The 11,632-nt window shown below is 32.3% G+C and overlaps 1 protein-coding gene across 1 annotated transcript; it reads left to right on the top strand.

Moving 5' to 3' along the window:
- The first annotated feature begins 3,489 nt into the window (after positions 1-3,489).
- LOC108725085 (myb-like protein X) lies at positions 3,490-9,680 on the top strand. The gene is made up of 10 exons (XM_018451863.1): positions 3,490-3,653; positions 3,743-3,911; positions 4,010-4,158; positions 4,615-4,692; positions 4,787-4,939; positions 5,936-6,145; positions 6,423-6,629; positions 7,013-7,199; positions 8,799-8,879; positions 9,418-9,680. The coding sequence occupies exons 1-10, from the start codon at positions 3,627-3,629 to the stop codon at positions 9,531-9,533; spliced, it is 1,377 nt and encodes a 458-aa protein (XP_018307365.1). The 5' UTR covers positions 3,490-3,626; the 3' UTR covers positions 9,534-9,680.
- Positions 9,681-11,632: the final 1,952 nt, after the last annotated feature.

Here is an 11,632-nt window from a genome sequence, read left to right as displayed (position 1 = left end):
TGTTAATAGCGATAAACAATTGTAAATCTCATAATTAGTCAAGGAAAAAAATTCATGAAGATGTGCTTCAAAGATTCACGAACAGTACTTGAAAAATTTTAAAATATTGCTAATAATAATAAGTATAAATATATTTTATTTGATAATTTTTCCGAATTAATCAGATGAAAAATTTATGATACTCTTCTGTCAGTAGATTTAAGATGAAGTATCATTTTCTTTTTCTAGCTGCGGCAGATGCATTTCTTCGTACTGTTTTGCTAAAAATGTGTGTTGCATTTTTACTAATTAGTTCGCGTGCAATCCGGCGAGGAGATGCATCATGTTGCAGGCTTGATTCTCTTCTCTGGAGTCTAAGTTCCAAAAATCACTATGGGCCCTTACATATAAGACGCCGCTCACATGCTCTTAATTGTTACGTTACTGTCCGTGAAACTTTTGCTTTCCCAGTTCGCGCTCAACATTTCATAGCATCTCGCAGTCACGAAAGTATCGGCTCCGTTCGCGCGTGCTTGAGTATTCATCAGAAGTACAGCTTCCACAACAATCGCACAGGACACCGTTCCTAAGACACGTGATTGCGACATAGATCACAATTAGCACCGGTAGCAACAATAGTTCTCTATTCAGTCTTTGTATTTGCAACAAGAGGTAATTAGAGTTAAAGTTTAAAGACAGACAGATTGCGAAAATCGTGCTTTGTATTCCCTGAAGAAACTTATCGGTAACTGGTGGAAAAGTTCTCTATTATTCTGTGCTTTAAACAGATTGTTATGCAATGTATTGAGAAAGATTATATGTACCAATTTTTATATAACTGAAAAAATCGATTATTTAATTAAGATTTTCCGTGATTTGATAAATAGCATTGAAATCAACTGGAGATTTATGTATTGACCGGTGTGTGATGCTATTTCAAAATCTGTCCTTCTGATCCAAACATTATAAACATTTGACCGAATTATCCAGTAGAATCAACGATATGTTAGATTTTAACAAATAATGCTTTGGAAACGAATTTCATCGAGTCGGTCAATTTATCAACGGAGAAGAAATAAATTTGCACCTACACGATTAATTTTTATCTTTACTACTTGTTTCTCTCTTAATTGTTGCGTTTGCAAGAAAATTCGTCACTGTTATCAATTAATCATCAAATAATATAAACTTTAATGCAATAAGAGAATGCCTTAAAAGATGTTTATAAATAATTTATTGTCGAATAATTTTTGCATAATTTTTTCTTCTAAAAATACGCTGTTTATAGGGTACACTTCGAAGAATAATAATCAATTTTATGCTGTTATACATAATTTATAACAATCGGGATAGCTCTGTCCAAAGCTCTATTGAAATAGCACAGCTTCACATTCTCTCCGATTACTCACGTATGTGCGGACACATTCACTCTTATGTATTGAACGAAAAAATATCACCTTTTTCCGTTATTTGTGTTGACGATAGGCTTTGACGGTCAAGAAGACTGCTACACAAATCAAACGAAAACACGATAAGTGTTGAAAGAGACAAACATTACGATAACGAAGTGACTCGTATAAATGAGTTAGTAAAACGGTAGTAATCGGATTAGATTTTTATTAGACAGTACACAGACAATTCTTAGTTATCTTTCGGCACATGTAATGTAAACTTACTGTTGCTTAAGATACTATTCAACCATACTCTTCTGTTTAAATTAAGGAGAATACAACCAAAGCAAATTTCATGAACACTAAAAAATGTTACATTACTAATAATGTTTCTAATTTTTAAATTTTGCCCTCTAATCTCTCAACATTAAAAATTAGCTTTAAATTAAGAAGCGCCATAACGGTCAGAACGTTAAGATGTTGAACTATTGTAAATTCATTTAAATGAATTAATTTCAGAAATTATAATTGCGTGCTGATATGGTTGTCGGACTTTCAACGCAATCAAATCTGAAAATATTAATAATCCCCCCAAATTTCCCAACTTAAAAACTGTAATAAACTTATTGCGAAAAATAATGCCTCGGCCGGGAGTTAAATTAAAAATTAGAGCGAAAATAACTTCGAAAAATTATAATTGCGTCTATTAATATTGACACTTCGCTAATCTAAAGTATTCTAAAGTTGAAATTATGTTACATCACATTAATTAATTTAAAAATTTAATTATCGGTCAATCAATTAAATTATTATATCCATTAATAAATCCATTTAATTATTTTATATCCATTAGTCAATCCACACACAATAAATTTTATATTATAAAGATTCGATACAGAATTCAGAACAAATTGAAATTACGCAATTAAATACATCAACACGTTTGTTTTAACGCACACATAACTTCCTAAATGCTTTCACCATGTGTCGCGACAAATTATTCTATAATAATCTATTAATATCGCGATGAGTCCATTTAACATTCATTTGACATGCGAGAGGAAAACAATTAAATTGTTATTATCTGTTAAATTATAAAGTTTTGTATTCGGGAAAATTTTCTTTGATAAAACTCAGTAATTTTGTATTTGTACATCATGTATCATTACGATGACCATATTTTCTTAAAGAAAATAAAGGACAAATCTGAAAATTTTAGGGCTTTGTCCCTACATATTTTTAAACCAGTTCTTTAATTGTCAAAAATTTGTGCATTATAACATTTTATTGCACAGTATAATTAAATAGAGATTTAAATAGAGACAGTTTTCTGATAGTTTGAAACTGGTTCGACTGTATTGGAACAAACCTTTGATTTGAAATAATAAAAGGTTCGAAATAATAAAAAATGAAAACAACTCTAGTTTAAATAAATTTAATTTAAAAAATTAAATTAGCGAAATCAGATGGTATTTATTGATGTAATATATTTCTCGAAATCTTCAACAACCAAAGGTTGACTCCTATAGCCTTTTTACGAATTTTTGTCTTTGTTGTGTGATATTAAAAAATTAAGAAATATAATATTTTCCGTAAAAATTTGCTCATTAATATAATATTATAGACTAGTCAGAAAAGAATTTCTCAAATTAATGTCAAAATAAAGGACAGTAAAGGACAATATTGGAAAATAAAGGACAAAATTGAATTTTGAAGAAACAAATCTTACAGACTTGTCCCTTCTGTTGTCCAGAAGAATTATAAACTGGTTCATCTAGTTCACGTAAAAGATTCGTTCATTTTACCCGTTCGTTCGCGAACTACCCATCTCAATTCGCGACACTATTTTCTCCGTAGCTCCGTCGAATGAACGGGTCGACGTTTTCGATTGTGGCATTACAAAGTCGCTCGTTTGTAGAATTACAAAGTCGCTCGTTTGTAGAAGCCTTAATAGCCATTCTGCGATGTGTTCTTTGTTTCTTGTTTCTTGCTGTTTGTCTCTTGCCTTTTGGTTAAAGGCAAGAGACAAACAGCAAGAAACAGGAAACAAAGAGCACATTGTAGAACAACCATTAAGTGAACCGTTTATCATTATCCTTTTGGATCGGTTCGAGGTTGCCGGTGCATTGCATTCCGATTTTACGATTTATCCAATTTGAAAGACCATCGGTGGCCTAGTACCAACCAGGTTGCAGAGCTAATAATTAAAAAGAAAGAAGAAGAAGAAGTCTTTCTAGGCATTGATTTAATTCCTATATGGCCACGGCAAGTTCATCAAACAAAGTAAGCATTTCAAAATTATATCGGTTAAGAAATACATCCGGATAAACGTCCGATTGATCGAGTAAATTATTGTTCACTCGTGTCGTTAGGCAGTCGACGAGACGCCGCAAGAGGATTGTATTTGGATAGAATTCAGATTGTTGCAATCAATTATGTTGCGAAGCAAATTGGGTCAGACAATGCTGAAACTTACGGATTATTTTCTATGGATCCTAGAGAAATGTACGGAATGGAGTTTGCCTAGACAGAATATCGAAGGTACGATTTACGAATCAATATTTTTATCATCGTTTTACCAATAAAACGATGAAAAAATATGTACTTTTCTCGACGACTGAATTGGATCGATATTTCAGATGAGAAAGACTCAGAAAAAACGGAACTCGTGAGACCATTGCCATGGCTTTTATTCTTACCGAGCTTAATGATATTGCGCATAATCAGATTGATAGTAAATATAGGTGCTTCCTTGTTGAATTATCCTATGATCACGCCAAGTAAAATGGTACGTCCATCTTTACAGTTTAATATTAATATTGCTTAATAAAAACTGTGTTAGTTACAAAAGGAAATAATCAACAAAAACACACCGTAAAAAGTGCAGTGTTTAAGTTGTTTTTTTGCAAAACAAACGTTTAATAATAAAAGATATTTCAATTTTAAACGTTTGAAGTATTTTAAATTAAAACACATAGTGTTTTGTTTATTAAAAAAGTTTAATAACTCAAACATCTTTAAGTGTTAAAAAAATAAAGACAATAGTAAAACATTTTAATATCTTAAAATTAAACACTTCTTTTATAAGTGGAAACTTTATAATTAACACATTGATTTTTCCGTTATAAGATGAACATTTTCTCGTAAAAAGTTATTTAACATCGTCTGTTTTATTTCATTCGCGTTCAATTATTTTTTCTTTATTATTCAACTTATTATTATTTATTAAACACTTTTTCGGCAGATAAGGCTCGTGCAAAAAAGTCGTAGATATCTGCATGATGCAATGAAGAAAGACAAGAAAGAGAGGTGTGAGCTCAAGGTAAGATGCGCATTTTTTGCTAGTGAAACGTAGCGAATACACAACTGTAAAGATAATAAAACTAACACAATAATAGTCTCGGTGGTGCGTGTAGGACAAGAGATCGTCAATGTACAAGGGCAAGAAGGCCCTGATCAGATCCATTCGTCTGACTTTATCAAGCTTATCCTGCCTGGATACACCCAAACCCTCTCCGTCACCACCGCCTACTAAAATTTGTATTAGTGTCAACCTCGATCCCGATTCAGTAAGTAAAATGGTATCTTATCCTGTGTAAACATAAATCACCTGTGTTCAATTGTATAATTACTTGAAGATACTACCCAAGCAGAACAACAAGTCATTATGATGTCAAAATGACTCCAAAATGATCATTAAAAGTCATTTTTCGATCGTTTCCGATTCATTTTAATGTCATTTTGACGTTATCGTGACACGTTGTTCTGTTTGGGTATGACCCATCCTTTCTCCGAGTATTTCATTCAAGTGTTTTTTTTACTGATATATCTTTTGTAAATGTCTTTTTCTCTAAATTTCTTGGAGTGAAATTACTCACTTCAGAAGAGTTAAGATACTGCCATTATTGAAAAAGAATGAATACATTTGCTCTCTTGAATAAGAGCGGCAAATTGTTACCCTTTTATTTTTAAGTGAGATTTCACACTTTTGGAATGAGATTCGCTCCAAAAAAGAAGTGAGAATTCTTTTTTTCGGAATGAATCTCGCTCCGAAAGAGTGAAAATTTGCCACTCCTATTCAAGAGTGCAAATATTTTCGCTCTTTTTTAATAGAGGCAGTATTTTCACTCTTTTGAAGTGAGATTTCACTCCAAGAAATTTAGAGAGTTTCTATTTATTGATATCTTTTGACGGATTCTGAGATTAGTTGCTTTCTATTTACACCGATTCTCAGATAATTCTCACTTGTGATATCATAACTCAGTTGAATGAACGTTCCTTTTGCATTCTGACAAGTGAGATACAACTGAAAATTTAAAAGTGAGATTATGAACCCGTGTTGTCATGATAACTTTTTACCAAGGTAAGTGAGTAATGACGTCATTAATCTGAGTATGAAATACTCAGTTCACTTCAGACTCAATTTCACTTGTGTGTAAATGGAAAGCAGCTATTATCGTAAATATGAAATGTGTTCATGATTACTTTATCGTTTTAAGAATTATTCTAGCTACATTAAAATATATAAAAAAATATTCGTTCAAACAACAAAAAATTTCTTTAAGGTAACAACGACATCGGAAGAAAAGTTGAAAGAAAAGTCGGAAGAAAAGTCAGTAACAGAATCAATGGATTCTACATCAACATCAGAACACTCAACGAGCGAATCGGAGAAGCATGAGAAGGAAGAGAAAGAGAAAGAACAGAAGGAGACTCTGAAAGAGAAGATTGATCGACTCGCTTTGGAAAATAGCGAAGACGATGAAAGTTTTAAGGTAAGTTTTATATTTTTATTTTGTTTAATATTCTTTTTATCATTCTGGACAATATCGATATTATCAAATTCATAATCCATTCAAATGACATTTTATGTTCACAATCAATTTACGGATTCGAAGAAAACTCGATGACTTGACCCTTCTTCAATAGATAGCTCGCAGCTTCGACGATATACACTGCTTGTTTTATTTATATTTTTAGTGTTGCACATGTATGTGCTTTTACACGATAGGAAAGATTTATCTGGTCATGTTTTTACTATCGACTTTTCAGCCGGACGAATACTCGTCGAGTGACGTGGACAGTATCGATGATGAGAGCAGCGACGGTAACGTGTCCCCGAATGAGATTCGCGACATCGTTGAAGCGAAGAACACTGTAGCGTTCAAGAAAAAGGTAACCATGGAGCAGTTTTTGGAAGTCGAGCGAACTTCCACGTCGGTGTCTGAACAGAAATCCATCGAGTCGACTTGCGAAAAGGTAAACACCTTCGAATAAGCTTCTTTGGATTGTCTTTATGATCGAAGGTTGAGGAATAAAAGAAGTCGGTTTCCCGATATATGGCTGCCTCGTGTTTACACGGGATTACAGTCTAAACGAGAGAAAGCGCATACACAAGCGAAGTAGGCGCGCAATACCTTTGCGTTTCTTTAATAAATTCTGCCGTATTGTATTTTTTAGCTGTTCCGTCAAACAGAACAAAATACAAACAGCAAAATTTTATATCCGTATATACGAAATTCGCTCTACGCGATTTTTCGCGCGGTATAAGCGAAACGGAATCGAAAGAACGTTGATGACACTTTAGAAATGGAATTCTTCATAATGTGTAAATGTTCAACGAGCTTGTTCAACGTATTTAGAGATCGTCGGCCAAGGAGAGCCGCGATAAGGTAGAAGAGCACTTCGCGACTTCGCAGCGTATCGATTCGTCAGAGTGTTGTACGTCCGACAGATCCAGTCAGGAAGGCGATCTGACCTTCTATTCACCGATCAGCTCTGATTCGGATAGTGACGCGCCGAAGGAACCATCGGTGTCGACCGTCCAACGTAAGTGATTCTCCACGCGACTGCATCTCCTGTGGCTGCGATCTCTCGACTAGCTCCAGAGCTGGCTTTTCGCCTTACTTACGTTCCTTCTACATATGCTTGTGCCTTCACCGCATGTGCATTCGCTTTCGTTCATACATCGCTTTCAAGTAACATTTGAGCTATTGCTTCATTTAAACACATATAATGAGTATGTGCATTAAATTGTTGCATCGATAGATTGTTACTTAATAATTAATATGTGTGTGTGTGTGTGTGATCATTATTGACGATTAAATCGTAAAATATGGAATAAACATCTACACTCTACGAGGCTGCTTATTTTACATGTATTATTAGGGTGCGTCCAGATTGTCGAGCTGAAACTCGAGCCGTGAGGTTCACTTCGGTAAACATTATTGTTACGCGATTCGGCAAGAAACAATTGAAGTTCGGATCAAGTTTCGGCTCGATAGTCTGACCACAGATAACCACCCTTCTGTTTACGATACACGTGTTATATATATTATATGCGATAAATAATTCTCTATTTTATTCTAATTTATTGTGAATTATATTTTATATTTTATGTGCGATTACATGTGATATTAATTTTCGACATACTGAGAGGGACACGTTTTCATTTTTAAAAACGATGTGGTTATTGTTGTTACATTATTTAAATTATTTTATCCGTTTCCTCAACATTAACGATCGTAAAGTATAACACACTTAAGTCGTTTATGTTGAAGGTTAATTTTGTAATACGACTTTAGAAAGTAATACTATTTTCCGGCACCATTCGAAATGTTTATGTGAAAAAAAATTGTTTTGTACATTGGTTGTGTTTATCTAATCAACTGTTTTCTGCAAATTACTTAAAGAAACTTAAATAACTATACAAATAAAATAGATTTAATTATAATTGCACAACCGATTTGATACTTAGAGAACTTTGTATAAAATACATATATGATTAGCACCAACAGAAACATTGTAATTACATTTTTGGAAACATTTCGTAATAGTTTTTAGCGTCTTTGCACGTCTTAATACAACTGGACTTTCTAATTATTTATAATTGTTGCTAATCCTTCCATGAAAGGAATTATACTCCTCTTTATATTATATTGTTTGCGTTTAAACGTTTAAAATATTGGTAATTATTTAAGATATTTCCAGGAGAAGTAATCCGTTAGAATTAAATCTCGCGATTTTGTTATCCACTTAATTGGACACAAATCGAATTCATTAATTTCAATACGTTCATTTACGTTTTAGATTCCATTGCGACTTGTTGAACAAGTAAAATATGATATGTAAATAAAAACCAATAAACAAAATTTTTTCTTTTATTTTGTAATATTCCTATGCAAAATTGAATTCATTTGAAGTAATCTAATTATCATTAAACGTTACGCCTTGCTAAAGTGATGTGCGTAATTCCACGTTCGCGCGCAATATTTGATATATTATTTAGTAAAAGTTATTTTTTATATGTAATAGCATCATTAAGCTTTGTAGTAAATCGAAGAAGAACTATCGTCGCGACGAATAATATCGCATATAATCGCAATATATTAAATAAAGTCAATTATATTCAAATTATTAATTATTTAGAATGTGTCTCAAGACAAATATTAAAGACAAAAGAGTTTATCAATGGCGAAGCACGATTCTTCTCAGCATCAACGATTTCAGGTATAATGGGCCTTCTACAATAAGCCATTAGTCATAAATCAGAAGTCAGAAGCTAAAAATTGACGACTGTAATAGGTCAATTTCCAGCTTCTAACTTCTGATTTATAACTAATGGCTTATTGTAGAATACCTATAACATTATAGTTATGCACTTTGTATAAGTTGGTTCACAACTATATTATCAAATTTATTATAAATTTATTAATCCTAGCTATATTTTTTTTCTACCCTTGATATACTCGAATCCTTGGAACTCCATCCATATTTGTTACCGTAACTTCCGTAGAAATGGACATATCTCAATTAATTTTTTTTCAATCGATGGAGAATTGATAAAGGAACAAGTTCATAATATGTAAAAGTCGATAGAATTAAAGAGCTTCGAGATATAGGTTCAAAGAAAAAGAAACGTTCGGAAACACGAAAAAATCTCGATTTAGCAAATTGTATTGGAGTTTCTGGGAGCCCAATGCATGTGTATAGCTAAGGTTAATTATGAATCTACTTATTTCAAAGAATCGACATATTTTTTAAACAGACTCAAAATCGTCCAGGCAGACTAACACCGACGCAGTAGTGGAGAAGCGCAGTACAAACATGAGTAAAAGTCACAAAGGTAAGCGCACGAGTCGTGGCAATCGCAAGAAAAAATAATCGATTAACAAAAGCAAAACAAAAAAAAGAGATAAAGAGAGAAGAGGGAGGAAAAGAACGAAAGCTTTCCTCCGAGATAAAGGACGAAATCCATAGACATTGCTCAAGATTCGAGATGATCTTAAGCTAGTGCATGAACCAATCAGAGAGCCGTATTAGCATCTTAAAACATTGCTTGAGATTAAGAACGGACTATGGATTCCGGCTAAAAAATCACTATTGTGATACACAATATCGTGTCGTATCAAACGTCATTGACAGTTACGCAATTGTTGAAGATTAAACATGATTTCGAATAATAGATAACTGTTTGTCATCAAGATATAACAAAGAGATATCAGGTAATCAAAACGTTTATCCGAATGAAAGTCGAGTTTGTGCAGATCTTCGAATCATGATGGCAGTCGCTCGTCAATTATTACTCTTAAAAATTGTTTAACGAATTAAGGTGCTTTCAGATATTTCGTCTTTTAAACGCTTGCATTTCTCTTGAAAATTTCATGTAAATTGTAATTGTCCAAAGTATAACTGGTTCAAAATACATCATCATTATCGCGCTCATTTGAGCTTGATCATTTTCTATAATAATGCAATTATAGTTTGCACAATGTGAGAGGAAAAAATAATGTTCACTAATCCTAAATCGCTTTAAATTCGCACTTTCGTTACTTGAAACCACACTTAAATGGCGAAAGATTAATTGGACAATCGTTTTTTGATTCGTAACTCCGAAATGTACATGTATTTTGAACGGTTGATTTTTTTTCGAATCTGATTGAGTGATAAGCTTTACGAAATTACGGAAACTTTATAGATAAGCGAATGTAACTGCATCTAAATCGCGGCAGTATATTCAAAGTACGTAAGTATTATCGTACACTGAAAGAAAAAATTGGCTGCTGCAGTAATTTAAATAGTAAAATATGGCACAGCATTTTTGATTGGTTGCAGTAACCATTTTCAGTTGCGTTAGCAAATAGACGTTAGCCTGTAGAAATCATATATTGACATTGCCAATCAAAAATGCTATTATGCTATGCTATATTTTATCATCTAAATTGCTACAGCAACCAATTTTTTTCTTTCAGTGTATTTAGACAAAACATCGTGTCTGTCTATTACGTAATTGCGATCATAAATTGAATGTTGTTTCTATACAATACGTTAGTGCAAAACATAACGCTTGCGAAAATATGGTTAAAGTTTTACGTGTTATCTCCAAAACGCTGTTGAATTGATTCTCTTTTTAGATATATTCGCTTATTTATAAAATAAATGTTATAATAAGAAATCAGCAAAAGTTCATTTTTATCAATGCACATATTTGTATAACGCAAACTTTTAATTTTTTCTTTATACTGTAAAAAAAGACTATACATTAAGATAGACGTATACAAAACGCTTCATAAGTCAACTCTTTCTAAGTCTATTTTGAATCTCAAAGCGAAATAAAAATGTCATAGTAATTTCATACGCTAGTTAAAGCACTGTCGTCTAACTTTCTCAATTTAACATTTTATTTAAGTTCTAATTATGTGTGTTATTCTTTTTAGCAATATAATAAAAATATTTAACGTCCACATTGAAAGAAAAAATTGGCTGAATATGGCATAGCATTTTTAATTGGCTGCTACAGCCAATCAAAAATGCTATGCCATATTTTATCATCTAAATTGCTGCAGCAACCAATCTTTTCTTTCAGTACATATTCCTTTTTAAAACGATCGCATTTCTTAGTCAATGATGATCGTATATGAAATAATTATTATTACAGATACTTATCATTTATTTGTATCTGATCTATAATATTTTGATTATTTTTTTATTTAATAGAATCCCCTTAAGATAATTGTAATGAATTATTATCTTCCCTTTTGTAAATGTATATTTAACAGAGATTATTTTATATTAAATGTAGACACTATTGATCTTACGATAATAAATTATTTAACTGTACAAACATGTTTTTTGCTAATTATTTAACGATTAATGCATTATTATATCAACTAGAGTCACAATATGCATCATCAATATATAACTGATGATAAAATAGTCTAAATCAATATCAGGCAAAATGATTGATTGCTCGTTATGACCCC

This window comes from Mycetomoellerius zeteki, unplaced genomic scaffold (genome assembly GCF_001594055.1).
Source record: "Mycetomoellerius zeteki isolate Tzet28-1 unplaced genomic scaffold, Tzet1.0 scaffold324, whole genome shotgun sequence".
NCBI classification, from domain to species: Eukaryota; Metazoa; Arthropoda; class Insecta; order Hymenoptera; family Formicidae; genus Mycetomoellerius; species Mycetomoellerius zeteki.
Note: the sequence above shows the minus strand (reverse complement) of the source record. Positions and strands in the feature narration are given on the sequence as shown.

Bases quoted from the DNA above. Each gene is read 5' to 3' on its own strand.
- LOC108725085 (XM_018451863.1), top strand. From the start codon at position 3,627: ATGGCCACGGCAAGTTCATCAAACAAA. The intron at 3,912-4,009 runs GTACGATTTACG...TCGATATTTCAG, and splicing joins GCCTAGACAGAATATCGAAG to ATGAGAAAGACTCAGAAAAA. The intron at 6,630-7,012 runs GTAAACACCTTC...CAACGTATTTAG, and splicing joins TCGAGTCGACTTGCGAAAAG to AGATCGTCGGCCAAGGAGAG.